Source organism: Haplochromis burtoni, unplaced genomic scaffold (genome assembly GCF_018398535.1).
Source record: "Haplochromis burtoni strain Fernald_Lab_line unplaced genomic scaffold, NCSU_Asbu1 Contig_213, whole genome shotgun sequence".
NCBI lineage: Eukaryota > Metazoa > Chordata > Actinopteri > Cichliformes > Cichlidae > Haplochromis > Haplochromis burtoni.
In genome coordinates, this window is record NW_024582574.1 from 175,517 (window position 1) to 196,079 (window position 20,563).

Genomic DNA, 20,563 nt, shown 5'->3' on the forward strand with positions numbered 1-20,563 from the left:
ATAAATGAATGAATGAATGTTAAATGCCCCGTATCAAACGGGGGATCCTGCTACCTGAAGGCCTCCTATTAAATCTGCACTCTCATCTGGAGCCACACGGGAAAGCCCTTGTAAATATTGCGCTCCCTGCGGAGTTACGCATGCCGGAGCATAAAGGAGACACAATGGGGAACAAACACCAAGGCTTCAAATGACAATCTCCACATTTCATTAGTGTAGAGTCCCGTGACTGTTGGGAGTTTTAAGCGAAGAGGGAGAAGGCATTTACTCCAGCTGATGTTGACACTGCTGTGTTTCTATTGTTTCGTGCTCTTGCACCACATCACACAAGATAAACACTCGCCGACAAAAACAAAGCAGTTGCCACATACTTGGATACAGTCTCAACTCTCGCAGTGAAAAGGCTTTAAAAATCACAAGAATATTAAAGATTTATTGAAATCTGATCACAAACGATTCCAGTGACTGAACAAAGAAACACACTCCCCAAATAAACCACCGGCACACACATTTTTAGATACATAAAAAGCACTTACACGTTTTACAGCATGGTTTAACCGCTCTCGTTTAGTTTGATGCTGATAAGTGACAACCTCTCCCTGCTCGGTGAAGATGATCTTTAGAACAATTTCACCGCTCTGTTTCTTTCACAGCAACAAAAAGCGGCAGCACACGTGGGTCACCGGGGGTCGTGGCACAGTGATAACCCCCCCCCGCCCACCTCTGATCTGTGACCCACGACTTCTCCCCTCTGCCTCTTTAACTGCCCTCCCGCTTTCAGTTCACCTCCTCCTCCATTATCTGTCCATTTCAGGTGAAGATGCCCCACAGAGGAGCCCTCTCACTCAGTCTGTGTGTACAGGTGCATTTGCCCACAGCTTCCCCTTCTTTTAAAGCCTCCAATTGCTTTTTTAAAATTCCTTGTAGAGTTAAATGATCAGGCTCTTTTTCCCCAGAGTGTTGGAGGGTGTCCTCGTCTGGCATCGAGGAGGAGGCCAAACTGCGGTTAGTGCTGTGCGGTGAGGTTGAGCAGCCTCTTGCTCAGTATGGTGTTGTGCTGTTTCAGGTACTCGATCAGATCGGCCTGTTTCTCCACCACCTCCTCCAGATTAGAGCTTCCTCTGTAACAAAAATAAGAGTTTGTAAAAGATCCTCATACAAGAATACCAGCCTTGAGGGTTATCTCAAGTATTTCTCAAACTATGCAGCAATAAAAAAAAAATAAAATGTCTACAAAATCTTCAAAAAGAGTGTGAGGGTCCAAAAATGCCGCCATCATCTCCGAGCCGAAGCTCATTTAAAATGGACTGAGGGAAAGTGGAAAGCTGTTCTGTAGTCAGACGAATTGAAATTTGAAAGTCTTTCTGCAGACAACACCAAAGAGCAGAGGGAGCATCCAGCTTGCTTCGGCGCTCAGTTCAAAAGTAAGCATCTTTTGTGTACATTAGTGTCAATGTACATTTGGAAAGGCATCATCAATGCTGAAAGGTATACACGCAGCTTTTGGGGTGACACGCGCTCCCATCCAGGTGACGTCTTACTCGTGAAAGACGTTCCATATTTGAGCAAGACAATGCTAAGCCACACACTGCATCTACTGCTACAGCATGTCTTTGTAGCAGTAGAGTCCAGGTGCTTAACTGGCCTACAGGTCAGATCTTACCCGAATAAAAAAAAAACATAATATAAAAAAATTAAAATTGGCCAGTCATTAAATGGAAAATAAGACCCAAGACTGAGCAGCTAGGATCCTGTATTAGACGAGAATGAGACAACATTCCTCTCCAGCAGCTCCTCTCCTCAGTGCCCAGATGTTTACAGACTTGTTAAAAGAAGACTGGATGCTACACATGACCCTGTCTCACATGTTTTGGTATCTGATTGTATATACACAGGTTTGGAAGCAACATATGCTACCAGCCAGGGCTTGCTTGTTTCAGTAAGAAATTGAAGTCTGCACATATTAGAGCACCTCACTCACTGAAACATTTAATTCACTATGAAACAAAACAAACAAAAAGATCACAAAGGAAGCCTGTAAAACATGCACCAAGTCTCATGTTGTGCCTCATCAGGCCCACATGACTGCATCTCCAAGCACTAACATCATAAAATTGTACTTTTTACCAAAGTTATTTTGTAATCTTTACCATCTGAATGTGAGGTAAACTGTAAACCGATCACGGGAGATGCTCTTAAACTGATCCCTTTTAAAATGGAAACTCATGCTGCTATGGCTTAAAATCACATTCATTCAATTCATGTGTCTCCACAGAGGAAACTTAAATCTGAGCACAGCGACACTTCTGTGGGTGCCTGAGTGAAACTGCTGTACCTGAAGCCCGTCTCAGTCGGTGCGTTGGTGACGCTGTAGGTGTGTGAAAGCTCTTCCTGGCTCACATCTGGTGCAGCGCGCTCTCTGTTGAACCGCATCACTTTAACTGGAAAAGCAAACAAAAAGCTTTTAGCCTCGCAATAAAATCATCAAACTCGAGTTTTAATGCTGCCGACTGCTTGTAAAGGCACACAGACATTATTGAGCAGTGACAGGTTTCTACCCACGATAATCACCTAGGTGAGAAACATGACACTTTTTAAAAAAATTTAAATTGTTTTTCATCCCTCTGACTCTCCTAAACACATAGAGGCTGTTATATCCTGCAGTTAGTTCTTATGGGCTGCCATATCCTGCACTTAAACCTCTAATTCTCACACCCTAAACATGCACCTTTACTAAGGGGTGGTGCTAGCAGCAAGGTGTGTGTATTGTGGGTCCAATAGTTTACAGTAAGAGAAGCTGCAAACAAAATATGTGCTGGAGGAGTTTTTAGGGTCACAAGGCTACGGTTTGAGTACGTCTGTAAGCCTGTATGGGTGAGGCTGCGATGAAGGCCAAAGGGAGGAGCTGGCCGAGTATTGATAAGACTTGAGCGTCATTAGCCAGAGGAAATTGTCAGGGAGGTTCTAAAGAGCACTATCTTTACTTTGCTACAGTGCAGCATCTCAACATCAACACTCACACACAATCCAAAGAAATGCTACACATTCCTGCATAATGAGGCCCTAAATCTGTGTGTGTGTGCTCACAAGTAAATAAAGCAATAATAAGTAAGTATTTGTGGGAGAGAGACATTCCTACATTCCTCAGAAATGAGGTGGAGGAGAGAAAAGCAAAAGGTATAAAGGCAAAATGTCACGATGAGCCTTTGTTTGATGCAGAAAAATCACAAAATGCTCTAAATATTTACAATACCAGGAGAGAGAGAAAAAAAAAAAATCAACCATTTTCCCAGCTCACAAAAACGCTTTCATATATTAAATAAATTAAAAAAAAAAAAAAAAAGTTTCATACACAAAAAATGCCTTTCAAAAATATATATTTTTTAAAAAGCAGATGTATGGACAAATGTCCCTGAAAACTTTGCAGATTTCATTTGACTTTAAATATATTTGAACATTTAGCCATTTTAACTTACATTAATTAGAACATTTAACAACGCAAATAAATCTAAGGAAAGCATGCACTGCATGCGGCAGGAAAAATCTTATTAACATCATAAAATGATGTATTTACATTTAGTTTCAGCAGACACACCGTCAGCGCTGCAGGCATCTGCTTCAGTAAAATTCCGACTTCAACAGACAGACACACCAGGATGGATGGACTGGGCAGTGTAAAGGAAGTGATACATTTCACATGTTCCTGTTACAGACTCTCACGGCTGGACAGACAGAGCTCAGGCCTGGTCTGCTCGCATCTGAGAAGCCTCAATGACCCATCCAGGAAGGCCCATTTCCAGGTGACAACAGCGAAGCTGCAGAAGTGCTAAGAGCGAATGCGCCCAGCATGGTAGTGCGCCGGAAGTGTCGGTGCGGCGCGGCTTTGCAGACCCCACGTCTACATTGTTGTAGCTATGCACCATCAGCAGGGGGCAGTGTCAAAAATATGTCCCACAACCAGTTATGTGGGCTACTCTTGTTAAAGTTTGTGGTGTTACAACTTCTACCACGAAAAGACAAGCGTTACCACAAGAGTCTTTCTAGTGAAGCAAAGCAAAACAATGAAAACTACTGACTGAAGCCATACTTGATGCTTTTCAACAAAGCTTTGAGATTCTTAATGTTTTTGAAGGACCACATGCAAGTACATCTGCATAACAGCTTTGGTAAACTTCCCACAATCCTCCTTCTCTTAGCCAAAGAGCATCAATGCAGCACCATGACCTAGCCACATAACAGAGAGGAACCAGCAAGAACACACTTTTGAACAGAAAGCATAAAGATAACAGAGAGAAGCAGCGGTGAAGCCTTCTAGGTGTAGTATATGCTATGAAAAAACATCAAAGTCGGGCACAGAGTAGCAAAAAGTGGTTAAGAACAGCAGAGCCGAGACCCTGTGGAACTTCAAGTTCCAGACACACGAGCAGCTGCTGACTAACCGGCCAGACACAGCGGTGGCTGACGAGAAGCAGAGGAGGCCAGCTGTGACAGATGTGGTAATCCCAGCTGACAATAACATCAGAAAGAAGGAGCACGAGAAGACGGAGAAGTAGCAGGGCCTGAAGGAACCAGTGGAACAGATGGTGGACAGAGTGGAGGAATTTGGTATATTAGGCTAGGAGAACACACAACAGGTTCAACATCTGAGATGATGAGCAGTGCAGTCCTGGGGACAGCTAAGATACTGCTCTGAATCCTAAAACTCCCAGGCTTCCGGTGTAGCAATCAGTGGGTAGAAAGAAGAACGCCAGTGCTCAGTTTCCAATAACTATAGATCTTTTGCAAGTAGGTCAGCCAAGAGCATGTTTTCCCTTACGAGTAATGTTGTCTAAGAGTCTTTTCTATCAGTAAATAGATAAAGTAAGCCACAGTATTGCAAACAATGAGCACAGGGTAATTTTTCATGCAAACCGACCCACATTTACTATATATAGCGAGGTGTGTTGAATGAGGCGCATTAAAAAGGCACATTAACATTTATCATTTACCTGCAGGGAAAAATATTCCAAGCATTAAACATCGATGATTATTTATCATTCATAAAATGGTGTGAGAGATTAAATATTCACTTTTAGTCTGCACTGACAGGCATCAAACAAATATATTCTAAAATAATAATAATACTAATAATGATAAAATAATGGAGGACCTCCTGATCAAAAATGTGGTTTGAATCTTTTAAAAGTGATTCAGTCTTGTTTTACGTCTCCCCATCATGCAGTATATGGGGTTGGTGTGTGATCGGGTTATACTGCAGCTATCAGCATCAATGTGTGTGTGTCTCTGTTGTGCCCTGCAGTGCTTACACTAAGTTCTTGGCCAGCCAGAAGAGAGAGATGTAAGGTAGGCCTTTGAAGGCCGGGGCATGGCTTTGATGTGCAAGGAGGTCTATAGAGGAGAGGGTATTCATGTTAAAATGAGAGAGGTCGAAACATACAGAAACCCTTCAAAGACACACACACACACACACACGAGCACAGACACATACCCACACACGCAATCACAATCAGGCACGCACTTCAAAGACAAGTTGAACGAGGCCTTTATGGCTGCAGGCATTACATCTCTCTCTGAGAAAAAGAAGAAAAAGAGTTTACTTTTTTCATTTTCTTTTTCACGACCTCACTGGTGCCACCTTGACTCTCTCCGATCTGTCAGGGTGCCTGTTTGTGCTCGGTTCGTGCTGTGAGGCATCGTTCTGATTGTGCTATGCCTGACTGCACTGATCTGAGCAGGAATGCAACCGGTGACCAGGGACACCCCCCACCACACACAAACACATTGAAAAAAACAGCACTGTAAACACAGGGACAATGTGCATGGGTCTCCCATGGTTGAAGAGGGTGAGGGGGGTGAGGGCTACCCTTTGGCTAGGTTAAATCCTAATGCCTGTAATCTTTTCTCTGTGGCTCTTCGGTATCTTCATCTCACATCTGTGCCCCTCAGCTGCCAAACACAACTTTAATATGGATTTCTTTTCATCACATGATTCTTCAATAACAAAATAAACAAAAATAAAAAACAAATTGCAATTCACACAATTGATTAAAAAAACAGATCTTTGTCATATGTTGCTGCGATTTCTTCACCCTCTGACACTTTGGATAAGCCTCAGTTCCTCTAATCTGGATAAGCAGTTAAAAGAAACGGGTGGATGGATGTAGCGGTTGCGTTTGTTAGTGGTTAAGATGCCAACCATGAGCCACAACGTCTCCAGATCACTAGCACCTGGGGGGGCTTTAGTCACATCTCTCTCATTCATTTCCTGTGGTTCCTCCCCGTTCTTCAACAAAGGCAGAAAAACAAATCTGTATAACCCAGATAACTTGCCAAATGAAACCACATACCTTTTTAGTGCCTTATTTACTAAAAACAAAACAAACAAAAAATTTCTTTCCTTCTTTAAAACTTCTATTCTTCTCAGACACGTCATGAATGAGTGAACCACATAAGAAGATTTTAAATCAGTGAACTACTTCATAAAATAAAAAAATTAAGAATTGCTTTTGATTCCTTTCCCCTGAACAAAAGTTTGACTTCCTGCTACCACAGTTTAGTTTGATGTGCCTCAAATAGAAAACTGGGAAGAATTTCAAGAATTTCTGGAGATTTATATTAAAATAAGGCGTTGACTTAATTTACAGCTGTGCACGTACGCGGTGTATAGCTTCATCTTATAAAATACTTACGTACAATTAAATGAAGTAAATCTGAGTCTCTGTCCTGTAAAACCATCTGAACACAGCAGTGTCTTCTACTATACCCGGTCCTCCTGTATGAAAACTGATTTGGTTTTAGGCATGCAGGGCATCACCTGCTTATTTCACTGCATGTGTGGAAAGCATGCATTTAATGCATTTCATGGCTAGATTATGGTTCTGTGCTTTTTATTTTTTGCCTTTTTAAAAATGCATCACACTGTTTGCAAGTCTGATTCTAAAGGCTGTTTCTACATAAAAAGCAAACTTTTAGCTAACCTGACATTAAAAAAACAAACAAACAAAAAAAAAAAAAAACAGATGATAAAAAAATTTGTAGATTAGTTTGGTTTCACCATCCTAATCAACAATTAGTTTTATACTACAAAAAGCAGCGTCACAGTGAGGGACCTTTCCGTTAATAGCTGCTGCTTCGAGCCAACAAGCTACCAAAGCTACTTAATCTGAAATGTGTATCACAGGGTTAAATAACAATAGCTAAATTTAACCAGTTTGTTCTTGAGGGTTAAGGCAAAGGAAACGCACACAGTGGACACATAGACAGTGTTCAAAGTCTGCAAACACCGTGCTGAATCTGAAGCAAAGAATCAGCAGATCAGCAGAGAGAAGGAGGGTGGACAGAGAGTTGAATGGTTGATTGTCATGCTGTCGAGTCTGAAAAGGGCAGGGCAGGTATTGTAATGCAAACGCACTAAGACACAGTGTGGGGGTAGTGTGTGTGTAATGTAATCTACAGGGTGTGCCTCTCAATATAAAAAACAGCTGATGTTAGAGCTGCTATCTAATAAGTGATGCTGCAGCACAAAAAACACACTCTTATTATGAACTAGTGATTGAGAACCAACAGTAAAAAAGTGTTATTACATTAAACTCTACAAGCTGTATGGAAGCCAGTGAATGTGGTAGAGATAAAGTCCCAAACGTCTCTGGAGGTCTTATATCAGCTGGGTTTTTTTTTTATATCTGAGAAAAAACATCAAAAAAACCAAAACAAAATAAACTGATATTCGGTATTTAGTCAAGAGTTGTTTTCACAATGAAACTCTGGAAAATATCTGGAAAAACCTGGTCTGTGCATTATCTTACATGTGGCAGACACAGGACACCCACTTGCTCGCTCGCTATGAACTCTCTGGACAATTACTTGCTCTATTCCCACAAGGATTCAGTCAAACATTAGACAGACTTTACTAGAAAGCAGCCAGGTTAAAGACTGTTTAATGTCTGCCCCGACTGATTAGGGCAAAACATGTCTTAAAAAAATAAATAAAAAAGGTTTAGGGGCTGTAGTGCATGAGTGAAAACAGCTTTTGTTCACTGCCAGGCGGCTTTTTAGGAAAGAGAAGAAAATGTCTTTAACAGTTAAAAAAAAAAAAAAGAAAAAAGAAGAATGATTAAGCTAAGCATGGACTTCCTGTTTATTTTTCCATGTGCTGCCTTTTTGCAGCTAATATACAATACGGGATGCTGTGTAATAATAATAATAATAATAATAACGATGATGAATGTAATAACAGAATTCACTGGTATTGTATATCCGTTTTTAATGCAGTGCTGGCTGAGGGCCTGAAGCTCACAGGCATCCAGTAGTGACCCCGTCTTGTTCCTTTCTACAGAGAGATTTCCCCAGACCTGTTGCCAGTTAACCTGATTAGTTGAAAATGTTTTTGCAGCTGTTTCATTTTAGCACCACTTACTTTCCCAACCTTTTGCTCTCCCCGTCCCAACTTTTTTGAGACGTGTTGCCGCTGAAGAAATTCAAAGTGAGCTGAGATTTTTTAAGAATATTAAAACATCTCATTTTAAACATTTCATTCATCTTCAGTGTTCTATTGTGAATAAAATATTGGTGTATGAAGTTGAAAATGATTGCATTCTGTCTTTATTCACACACGTCCCAAACCACACCCAGACTTAAGTTTGACCACAACGAGTTTATCTGATCTGTACGTAAAGGAAATTATATTTCAGTTTCTTCTTCCTAAAGAATTTTAAAACTGTATATTTTGTCTATACCTACCCTTTTTCAAATGTATATTTGATTTTTAAAATGGTTTATTACTCTACAACTTCAAGGTTAAACTATTTAGATGTGACAGGGAAGGTAGGAAAAAACAAGTACATGTGCAGACTAATTGGTTAGCAACAAGGAGCTCGAGTTTCATCTTTCAAAAAATAATTGTCTTGGTGTTTCAGAATGTAAGCCTGAGTATTTGATGTTAAAGGTCTATATACATCATGTTAGAAACCTTAAATTTGTCTGCAGTCCTACAAAAGGGTCAATCTTAAATCCCCGATTGAGATTCTTTTACTCAACATTAAAATAAGATCACTTTACCTATGTAATACAGCAGGTATGGCAATGTCAACAAGACCTCAAATCCCAGAATACTGAGCAGCACGTAGACGTGTACAGTCTGTGGTAATCTCGCAGCCAGAAGAGTCATAAGCAGAGCGTTTCCTGTTCACACACACAGAAATATAAACACATACTTATGTTTTAGAATTACTGCCACCTTGTGGATAACACTGCCCATTACAGATTCATTCACTGTATCCTCATGAAAAGTTGTACCTGCAGAGTGTATGATGAACGGCACCTGTTTCAGCCTCTGCGTTTGTCTGTAAAACCGCAGGTATCCTCTGCTCCGAGCACGACTGTGGTGGTGATGCACGCAGCCTGTGAACACCAGCACCAGAATCCATAAACACGACTTTGCGAACACGATGACGCTGTCGCCTTGGACTCTCCCCAAAATACTCTTACACACTTCCTCTTGGCCGAATTTTAATACACACAGCACTGCCACGCAGACAGACAACACAACATAAACAACCTGAAAAGAACAAGAGAGTAGAGGATTTGAGACTTACTGGTATTTAATGACTTGGTGAACACTGCGTATGTGCAAATGTGTGCATATCATACATTCAGCAGAGTCAGCAGGATGGCATGGCAGTGTGTTGGCACAGTCTGAAACTCTCTCCTGATGGCAGAGTGGAGGGCATCAACAGAGATCAGGGGCCCATCCACCAAAGGCTCTTCCTCTATGCTTCGTGTCATATCTGCGGAGGAGCCTGCCTGCTAAAACAAACACATACATGCTTTATGCAACTGCCGCCAGGTCGCTTAAAAGTACCTTAAATTCATTAAGTACGATCAGATCCTTGAGTTTGAGTTGATTTAGCAGCTGTTTACAGGAAGAAGCAGCAAATTTAAACGGTTTTTATCTCAAATTCACTATGGGCTTTTGGGTCTGATAGAAGTAATAAGTGGTGACTGAAAACAATGACTTCCCAAACTTACCCAGAAGCAGGTCTGCAATTAATTTGAGAGCAGACCAAGCAGGTCTGGCTTTAAGGTTTGTGTGCATTTCGAAAATGTATGCAAAACTAACGAGTATTTAAGGCTAGTCAGTCAAGGTTTAGGCACTTAGAAGCGTAAAGACAACTTATGGTGTGCTTACTCCACATCACTTGTGCTGGCTACTAAAAGAAAAAAAGCTAATATAGGGTTTCAGTTCTTAATCTCGGTTCAATATCGGCATTGAAAATAAGGGAAATGAGCACATATTCATGAGTTAAAGAACTCGGTAGAGATATATAGAGCAAACATTTACTAATTAATTATTTCCAAAACAAACCTGCTGCGGAACAAGAGAAGCAGAGTCGCAGCTAATTCACGTCTCATCGTGTTGTTTTTAGCCGACAGCTTCAACTAGCCAGCTAGCTCACAAGCTAACTTCCGCGTGCAGTTAAAAGTATAAGGAAACAAGCGCGCTGTTGACGTGGCAATCAATTTAATGTGCATTGAAAGGTACGTACTGCATAAAGCGAGGGTCCCTTTGGGTCCATCTGTCCGGACGTTCAGCGTTTTTAAAATAACAACAACAAACTACATTGGCTTACAATTTATTTGCCAGATAGGTCAGGTGAATATTAGTAAACTTCCGGTCCTTCCTTTTTTGGCGCCGTTTTCTGGCTACTTGCTCAATAGTTCCGTTAATGTTTTCATTTTAAAACCGAAAAATAATTACATCAAAACGACTTCAGATTGCGGTAAAGCCAAAACCGGACCGGATATGAAAAAAAGTTTACTGGTGTAAAAACCAGTTAGTTTTTTAAAGGCTCATTGAAAAGAGTTTTAAGCCTCAAACAAACTCATCCATCTACGAGGTGAACTATGAACAAAAAACTTGCGATCTGAATTTCTAAAGTGGGAAATGAAAAAAAGGCGAAGGTTTTAAGGGTGAAGAAATGACTCATCCTTCTCACACTACACTACTCATAATGTACTACAAAACCCGGATTACAATGCCAAGAGCTTCCGTAGTGCTGTCTCAGAACATTTTATATATATTTTGTTATTTTTGTTTGTTTCTGTGTGTGTAATAAAATATAATACGACCTTCCTGAAACATTTGAACATTTCCATGGTAACAGGGAACAGCACCAATCAGAGACCTCGCTGGAATTTAAGCTTCTGGGTAAAGTAGTTTTCCCGCGATATCGAAAAACAAAACTGTTATTTGCTAAAACAACGCTGAGATCGCAGAGTTTCGAAGGGAGCACATACCGTCGTTTAACAGCGTCGAAGCTCGTAGTAAGTGTACTTGGCATGGCTATAACATTACAGCTCATAATCAAAATCGTTTATGTTGATGTCAGCATGAAAGTAAATCCAAATAAAGAAACAGATAGCATCCCATTTAAAACATTTTTATTGATAAACATACAGTTACTATAAAAGACAATGAACTGTGCTCTATTCCTCTGAGAGATGAAGAAGCTGTCAGGTTTCCAGATTGAGGCAAGACAAGAGAGGATAGGACAGTTCAGATTATTCTCTGGGGAGGCAACGCTTGTGATACAGAGGCAAATGAGGAGAGATTTTAGGACACTGTGGATTACCTTAAGAAGATATTAAAACAGGGAAGCAGCAAGTAACATTATGTCATTGGTTTAGTTCACTGGAGGCGATGGAAGAGGACAGCAGGTGATTAGGAGAGACTGATCCATTTAACATTTATTTTTTGCTGGTATGGAACTGTGCATTAAGTCAAATCACACACTGCATTCATACACACACACACACACACACACACACACACACACACACACAATGTGCCAAGACCTTTAGGTCTGTATGAGTGTGAAATACTCCTGCACACTCCACTCGCCTTCGCATTCATTACATAAGGCACTGATTCAGGTGCAGTCTGTGAGAAGAAACAATGGCTAAAACATCCTAAAGGGAAATTATTTAAAATTCAAAGAACAAGCATTATTACTTAACAACATGCATTCTCATTCCTGTAAAATGACTTATAGAGGAAAATCAAAATCAAAATCATCAGAATGATGTACGACAAACACAAGGATAGGTAAGAAAATAACCACTCACTATCCATCTGAGCAATACTCACAAAAACTTATATATATATATGTTACTTTTATCCATGCAAAACTGTAAACACAAAACCCAAAAATAAAGGAGAAGGTATGAGTAAGGCATTATAATGGTCAAGCTACTTCAGGTTATCCAACCTGAACCCCTTTTGCATCACACTCAAGAGAGTGGAGTCACATGATCAATGCAGAAGCAGGAGTTAATGAGTCAAGATTTGGGAGGCCGATGTGTTACAGACAGTAGTGTTCAGCTCTTGGAGTAAGATCCCTATTGAATGTCTTGTATGGATGTGCAAACGCCTAAACAAACTGGTTTTTTGATTACATCCATGCTACACATACTAAAAACAAGTGTATACACGTGTACGGTTAAGAAGTATAGCGATAGTCCTGCAAGTCCATGTAGTTGAGACTTTTGACCCACGTGGATTCAGACTCCTCGTTGTGAACATCCACGTGAGCTGTTGTGCATTCAAGGAGGAAAAAAGATGATGACTTGTAGCGTCAAGACTGTTTCAGTGTGATTCAGGGTTTTAGAAGAGTTCTCCACCCAATCACAGAGGGTCCAGCTCCAAAACAGTGGTCATCATAGTGTGGTGGGCTGACCTCGGCCTGCAAACAGAAACAGACATTAACAGTCATATAATAAGTTTACACTGAAAAGGTTTGTACTATCTAAAATGTTTGGTATGTGAGATAAAGACAGAAACGATGTCTGTATATACTCATACTATAGAAGTTACTCAGACACCACAGACATTACAAAAATCCGAAAAACAAAAAAAAGATGTTAGCAGTCAAAAAGCTGAAGTCAAAATGGAGCCCACAAACCAACGGGTGACATCACACAGGCTAGGTATGTGTTTTGTATGCCATCTGTGTGCAGGACAGGATGCAGTCCCTCTGTGCTGGTTTGTGTGGGTGTGCGTGTCTTCTCACCCCGAGATGCAATGTAGCACTCGTGGCAGCTCAGCATTCCCTTACGAATCCGTACGTCAGTCCCTGCAGTGGCGTCACCAAGCTGTACACCACACAGTCCACACTGCGTTTGGAAATACGGCAATTAACATTATGTACACACAGGACTGTCTTCATGTTGAAAACTCTCATTTTTACTCCTGTTGTGCATCAATTTTTTATGTGTTCTCTTCCTTGGACATAATTGTGATATAAACTCACCCACTTTATTATGTATACCTAACAGATCGGACCCCCTTGCCCACCCCTTATTTTTCCTTTCAGAAATGCTTCTTAAGCCATCAGTTGTCATAGATTCAACAAGGTGCTGGAAACATTCATCAGAGTATCACACAGTTGCTGCAGATTTTTCAGCTGTACAAATTTTGCAAATGTTTCTCTCATTGAAATTGTCACACCACTTTGGCAAGGTGCTCTGTTGTATTGAGATCTGGTGGCTGTGGAGGCCACTTGAGTACAGTGAACTCACTGTCGTGTTAAATGACCAGTTTGAGAGTATTTGAGCTTTGTGATTCGGTGTGTGATCCTGCTGGAAGTAGCCAACAGAAGATGGATACACTGTGGCCATAAAAGAATGGAGATGGTCAGCAAAAATTGTCAGGTAGGCAGTGAAGATGAGATGATGCTCAGTTTGAGGTTATCTCAGCTTTGGGATATGGTGTGCTACTCTAGTCATTAAAGACTGGTACACTGTGGTCATAAAGAGATGGACATAGTCAGCAACAATACTGAGCAACAATATTTAGATAGTTTGTGATGTTGAAATGATACTCAGTTGGCACTAAGGGGCTCAAAGTGTGCCAAGAAAATATCCCCCGCATCACTACACAACCCAGCAGGATAGATTCATGCTTTTATGTCTTAATGTTGCAGCAGATATCGAGACTCATAAAACCAGGAAATGTTTTTCCAGTTTTCTAATGTCCAATTATGACTACAAGAGCAAATTGTGTCTAAGGTTTCTTAGCTGACAGGAGTGGCTCTGGAGTGGTCTTTTGCTTCCAACCAGACATGTTGTGCCTTCAGACATGCTCTTTTTCATACTTGGTTGTAACAAGTGGTTATTTGAGTTAGTGTTGGCTACCAGGCCACCTTCAAAGCCACTCAAACTACATTCTTCCACATTCTGATGCTCACTTTGAACATAAGCAGGCCATCTTGACCATGTCTACACTGAGCGGCTGCATGGGACTGGTTGAATAGGTATTCGTTTTTAGAAGCAGGTGAACAGGTGTACCTAATAAAGTGGCTGGTGGGTGTAGATGTGCTCAGGTGATCTCTGCGTATTTGCTTCGATATGGAGGAAAAATAAAATCATCTAATTATTCTGCATGAGCGTGCTAACCTTGAAACAGTGCATGTGGAAAAACAGTCCCAGCGTATCTATGATCATAGCAGCGCCTTTTCCCAGAGGCTGAGAACAACCAGTGCACAGTCTCTTTCCACTAACACACCTACACAAAAAAGAGAGCAGGGGAACAGTTAGTCAGATACAAACTCTGCTTTCCCCACATTAATGGATCTTCAATCTGCTGATCTGTGGTAATATTTCAGGTATTCATTGGTGCATATGTGTGCTAGCATCATCACCTGCTGGGTGAGGGAGGCTGAGGCTTTGGAGAGGAGGACTGTTGTTCACTTGTAACACCATCATGAGATCCAGATCTGAGGTTAAAAAAAGAAAAATATTCACATACACAGCTGAAAGATATGTGCCATGCTAGCACCCCCCCCTCCCAAAAAACCCCAAACAAACAAAAACAAACAAACAAACAAAAGAAACAACTTAAATCTTCTGACAATTGAATATTAACACCAGACAGGAGAGGTTGCCATTTTATCACAGGGCTCTCCAGAGAGAGCGAAAGTGCGAACTGCTGCTGCCAGAATTCAATCCAATAAGTAAAACAACTGTATAAAATAACACAAGGGTGTAGATACAGGCATATACAGCCACCTGGTGTACCTTTTAACAACCTGTCCCTGGTTCAGCTGAGTATTGCGGTCCAGAGAGGCCGTTTTCCACAATTCCTGTTTCTTTGAAGGTTCAACATCAGCCCCAGAATCTATAAAAATGAATAACATAGTATGATAAACTCTAAAGAATGCTTTACTGTTCTCATTATAAACTTTGTCCTTTGGAGGCTAAAGCTTCTTTGATCCAACTTCTTCAGATGTTTGTTTTTTCCCTCGCTTTGTTGGTCCAGAAATGTAAGTACTTCATGCTCACCCTGGAAGAAATGCAGCTTTGATGCATGCTGATCTTCATTCCCTGTAGAGATTTTTTGGCCATTGTGCTGCAGAGGAACATTTTTTCCCTTTGTGTTGTCGTTTTCTGTACCAGGTGAGGTTGTCGCCGTCTGTCCTGACACCTGGTTTAACAGGCCGGTAGGATTGAGGGGTGTGACGGTCTCCTCTAGAATCCGTCTTTCCTGGAAGAAGTACAGAGAAAACAAAAAATCAAAGATGAAAAATAGGACGTGCAGAACCAGCACACATAGTTTTGTTTGTTTTTTTAGCTTAAAGTGAGTCTGTCTAGATGTTTGCACCTCTTCATTGTGCTTCCTCTCCTCCTCTTCCACCTCGAGCTGTGCTTTCTCCCATTCCTTCATCAGCTTCTCTTGCTCTCGCTGGTATTGCTCCTGAAGTGAAACACGTTCATGTTAATTTCTGAATGCTCAGAAAACACATGTGACACACACACACACAACATTTACACACGTGTCCATTACATCGCGTGCAGTCTGTTTTCTGCAAGGCATTCGTGCACATACACATCATTACACTGCAGTACCTTTAAGAGGCGCTCCTGCTCCTGTTGCCACCTTTCCAAGCGCTTACGCTCCTCATTGGGGTCCCAGACCCAGTGATTAACACGTTTAGCCAAGTTCAACATGGGGGTCTCAATCTACCCAGACCCGACCAACAACCACAGACACACACATGTATACCCACCAAAAGGACAGAAAGAGAGGAAAGGTGAGAGGACAAGTCTGACTACAGCGACTACAGTGACCACTGGAGACGAGGGGTCAGGACAGGATCATATTAAAGAATGAAGGAGAAACAGAAAGGAGGAGCTGGAGCTGCTCAGAGATACTCACGGTCACACTGCTCTCCTCAAGTCCTTCTGTGGAACGAGACAAACGCAAGCAGAATATTAGAGAAATGAAACGGGACGGCTACGCTGTGAAGGATTTGTTTGAAATGCAGTTTTACCCGAGACGGTGGGAGAATATTCTTCCATGCTGCTGGGTGTGGAAGATGGTTGAGTATTTTTTTCATCCTCTGGTTTCTCAAACAAGCCAGTGGTCTCAACCTGTGGATATGTGGGGTGAATATTAAACTATATTTATAAACTATCCAGTGGTAATAAAAAGGCAGGAAAAATAATTAATGAAAACTTAATTAACCCTACTTGAGTGGCTTTGCATGATTCATAGTTCTAAATACTTATTTCTCTCATACTGGGCCTTGTGCAACTTTCTATAATGATCAATACAAATTTTTTTGAAAGACCTTCAGAAACCGTGGAGAACTATTGCTCAAGACTCTGATGAATTTTCTCTTTACACCCTATGCAGCTGCTGTTTTACGTTAATGTAATTGTTCAATAACGTGATCTTCTTTAAACTATACTTTTGAGATCCATCACTGGAAGAAATGACTGTAGCAGAATGAAAGTTTTTGTGTGGTACTTTTGCTAAATGGGACGAATAGGAAGCATCTTTTAATATGTCACTTGTAGCATTACCTCTCCGTCGTTTTGGGTGTCTGTGTGAAGCGGCTCCACAACCTTCTGCGTAAGCTCTGTCACAATAGTTGTTGTGATGATACAGTTTCGACCTTCGATCAGGGAGCTGATGGCAGAGCCTGAAGACAGCGTTGACTTCTCTGTCTCCGTAGGCTGCTGCTCTGCAGTCTCGGCACTTTTAACAGCCTCCACAGGTGGAGCATCTTTCTCCGCCTCTTTGGATAAAACATCTTTGGTCTCCTGTGGTGAGTGCTGAGGGGAGGTAGGTGGAGTGGAAACAGTTAGCTCCTCCGTCTCCTCTCCATTCACTCGTACCAACCCGTCCTTTTGAGAGGAAAGCAGAGAAAGGCGATGAGTAACTATAGCCAACCTATTTGGCATTTACTAAAACTGTACAAACTTTAACCCTGTAAAGCCTAAACCATGTTCACCAACTGTCAGAAAGTTAAATTTTTTAACTGGAGTGCTTATTGAACCTTCTGACAAGTTTCAATTTGTATCATTTTTGCAACCTTTGCTTTAGGGCTCAAAAACCCATGTATTGAATATGACACATTTGGTGCTGCAGGGTTTAAGAAATGGTTTATAAAACTTATAATGTAGTTAAAAGCATATGTAAGGGCTAGTGTGTTCATCAAGACACATTATTCGTTAATAATAAAAAATTGCTGCTTATAATGATCTGTTTTTACACAAGACTCCAATTATTGTATGACAGGAAAAGTCATACAGTTGTTGACACTGATGGGGCTTTTGTGTTGTTTCTCAGTTTTGGATTCTTGTTTAATATTATTGAGATTTGTTTCTGTTTTGTTATCAATGCTGTTCTGCTGCTTGTGAAGTTTTTGATTCTTGCGTTTATTGAGCTTTTGGTCCTTGTCTTGCTTCTGTTATTGACGACTCCTCAGTGTTCTCCTGCCTTTGACTCCCTCAGCCATGTCTATGCGTGCAAACACTTTCATCTACTTGTTTTTTGTTATGTGTCTCTTGTGTTTACCTCCTGTTTTCACATGTTGTTTCTGCCTGCTTTCTGCACACACCTGTGTCCCGTTCCCTCCTGTCATTTCCCTCTGTTCACCTGTTTGTCTCTGTAGTCTGACTGCCTGCTGCCTCTGTTCCCTTTCCCTACTTTTCAATTATTTTGGGGGGCTTGTACATTTTTTCATTTCACCTTTTCTTGCTTAATAAAAAATGTAAAAAACTCAGCTTTAGTTTTCACATTTTGCTTCCCATGTCTGCTGCTGGGTCCACTTTTGTTTTCATTCTTCCCGAAACTGATATTTGCTTACGCTTGCATTGCAATGTCTAATCTAAGGATTAACCATTTAGCCATGTGAAGGCTTTAATTACTAATGGCAAAATTTAGTGTTATTTACATGTAAACAAACATCAGGACTACAGGGATATTTTAGTGTTGTTTTTACCTAGACTATGTGGATGGGAAAATACATACAGTTTTACATTTTCATTAGTGTTTAAATCTTCATAATGAATACTTTAAAAAATAATACTAATAAAAAAGTTGCCCATGATATTTTTTTCATGAAGAGTATTACAAAAGGTTTTGATGAGCAAGAGGAAAATAATAAAACTTTAAAAACATTAAAAGCTACAAACAACACAGGTACCAGCTATCAGTCAATCCTGATGGATCTGAGTCATTACCTTAATAGGTTTGTGCCCAGGGAGGACGGCCCCAGGCTGGCAGTAGGGTTTGGCTGCCAGCAGGGGGATGGGCCTGGAGGACACAGATGGTGGGGAGGGGACAGCGTTTGCCGACTGTGTGGGGTGAGGCTGCCCTTGTGCACTCTGAGGTGAAGTGTGTTTTGTCTGAGGCTGTGGATCTCCTGTGATCGCAGCCTGTTGCGCAGTTGGAGACTCCATTAGTTGGGTCTGGGGTTCATTAAACTCCAGAGACTGAGGTGACACACTCAGTGAGTCTGTGACTGTGGACAGAGGACTGGTTGGACTGTTTGGTGTTAGAGGGCTGGTGGCTAATTTTTCTTGCTGATCTGATGTGTCTGTCTCTATCTCTTCAGGTTTCATGTGCTCCTGATTTGTAACTACATGTGATTCTGGTTGGCGCAGAGCCTCTGACATCTCAGCGTTATTAACAGGTGATTCTGGTTGGCGCAGAGCCTCTGACATCTCAGCGTTATTAACAGGTGATTCTGGCTTCTGCTCTTTGTCCAGCTCATTTAGTTCGTTTTTGGGTGTGGAGGTGGATCTGGGTAGTTTTAGGGTGTCCAGTACTGCATCACTGATGGTGAAGCGGAGAGCATAGCGCTGCAAAACCAAGGCTGCCTCCTCTGGAGTCGCTGCGCTTCTGTAGGCTTCACACAGATCTGCTTCTCTGCGCTCCCTAAAAAGAGCAGCAACACAAAGCATTTGTCCAAAGGTAGAAATACTGTCACGACACTAAATAAAGTATGTTTATAAGGAAAGCAAGAAAAATGGTCTCTGTATAATCCTTACTTCTCCTCCACGATCTCTTTATAAGTCTTAATGCTCTTCCTCTTATTGCCGTCACGTCCCTCCCCCTTCATCCTCTTTTCTATTCTCTTCCTCTCCTCCTCCTTTCTGATTAGATCCTGTGACGCGCTGCGGCGGCGATTCTTCCAGCGAGCCAGGTCCTGTCACAAGTTCACATCATTAATATGTGGTTCTTGGTTTCCCAATGCACCCTAAATGCTTCCTCACATCACTCACATCTTGCCAGTGGTCCTCATCCTCCAGAAAGTTGTTGTACTGCTCGTGCATGTGTTCATGTCGCGATTGGCTCAGCGACGGTAAGTGTCCCACCTCTTCCTCGTTAAGCATGTCACCCATACTTACACTCCTAGAAAAACAAAGGCTATAGTTTTACTTTAGATAAATCCCTTAAACGCCACAGTTAATCATTTTGCCTGATTTGGCTCTGGAAAACCCCTCCAGCAAGTTTAATCTATTATTTGCATTTAGTGACATCAACGTGTGTATAACACATAGCCTAAAATAACACCCAAGCACTAGTCTAAAACAACACATAGTCCATGATAATAAAAAAAAAAGTAGCAAAAACAGGAAAAAAAGTCTTGAAAATAAATGCAACTGCAATTTTTTTCTATAAATATACACAAACACGGAGAAAGACATGCACAACCAACAACTGTCCACTAAGAATACAAAATGCCCTCCTTAACTTTCTTTGCCACTTTGATAGAAGTTAGAAATAAATGTTTTGAGTTTTTTTGGGGTTTTTTTTTTAAAACATTGTTCACAAGGTAACAACCTTTCTTTTTAAAATCTGGATAATGTCCATACGTCCTATCCTGGATCTGGGTTCTTTTGGTTCAAGGATGAATATATTATTTATACATGAAAAAAAAAACAAATACAGCATGATAGAAAAAATATAATAAAATCAATCTTTCTGTATATTAGTTGTGTATGTGTTGCCCGTGTCTCACCACAGTAACACTAGCAAAGACATGTTACTGCTTCTGCAAACTAATCACGAACCAGCTAATAAACTGAGCAAAGACTGTATATAAAAGATGGACATGGCTTCTAGGTTTAAAACCTGCACTCCTGTTAACACCAGCAGGGGGCGACTCCTGTGGATGGAAAAAGAGGCTTCCAGTTGTACACGGTAAAATAGAAAACGCCTGTGCTTCGTTTCTTCGTGACCTTTCCTGATGAATTTATGGGCTCACTTCCTGGT

The 20,563-nt window shown here is 41.1% G+C and overlaps 2 protein-coding genes across 12 annotated transcripts in view; both read right to left on the reverse strand.

Moving 5' to 3' along the window:
* Positions 1-413: 413 nt before the first annotated feature.
* On the reverse strand, positions 414-11,128 carry tmem192 (transmembrane protein 192). Of its 4 annotated transcripts, none has more exons than XM_005936712.3 (6): positions 10,545-11,128; positions 9,649-9,804; positions 9,295-9,556; positions 9,058-9,180; positions 2,336-2,441; positions 414-1,121 (listed from the first exon to the last, which is right to left on the reverse strand). In XM_005936712.3, exons 1-6 carry the CDS (start codon positions 10,572-10,574, stop codon positions 1,007-1,009), a joined length of 792 nt encoding a protein of 263 aa, XP_005936774.1. In that variant the 5' UTR covers positions 10,575-11,128; the 3' UTR covers positions 414-1,006. The 4 variants fall into 4 exon arrangements, with proteins under 4 accessions (XP_005936774.1, XP_005936775.1, XP_005936778.1 ...); XM_005936713.3 differs by having other exon boundaries at positions 9,649-9,801; positions 10,545-11,127; XM_005936716.3 differs by lacking the exon at positions 10,545-11,128 and adding an exon at positions 10,364-10,505 and having other exon boundaries at positions 9,649-9,801.
* Positions 11,129-11,422: 294 nt separating this feature from the next.
* Positions 11,423-20,563, reverse strand: part of LOC102313089 (LIM and calponin homology domains-containing protein 1) — a 31,705-nt gene continuing 22,564 nt past the window's right edge. For 7 of the 8 annotated variants that reach the window (XM_014338212.2, XM_014338211.2, XM_014338214.2 and 4 more), the window contains 14 exons: positions 19,570-19,699; positions 19,336-19,493; positions 18,526-19,222; positions 16,861-17,184; positions 16,326-16,425; positions 16,211-16,236; positions 15,901-16,014; positions 15,656-15,748; positions 15,337-15,538; positions 15,073-15,172; positions 14,697-14,771; positions 14,452-14,560; positions 13,068-13,170; positions 11,423-12,740 (listed from right to left, as the gene is read on the reverse strand). In XM_014338212.2, the coding sequence (XP_014193698.1) occupies positions 12,715-12,740; positions 13,068-13,170; positions 14,452-14,560; positions 14,697-14,771; positions 15,073-15,172; positions 15,337-15,538; positions 15,656-15,748; positions 15,901-16,014; positions 16,211-16,236; positions 16,326-16,425; positions 16,861-17,184; positions 18,526-19,222; positions 19,336-19,493; positions 19,570-19,699 (2,257 nt within the window). In that variant the 3' untranslated portion in view covers positions 11,423-12,714. The remainder of the gene's footprint in view (positions 12,741-13,067; positions 13,171-14,451; positions 14,561-14,696; positions 14,772-15,072; positions 15,173-15,336; positions 15,539-15,655; positions 15,749-15,900; positions 16,015-16,210; positions 16,237-16,325; positions 16,426-16,860; positions 17,185-18,525; positions 19,223-19,335; positions 19,494-19,569; positions 19,700-20,563) is intronic. The other variant, XM_014338213.2, reaches the window with a different exon arrangement.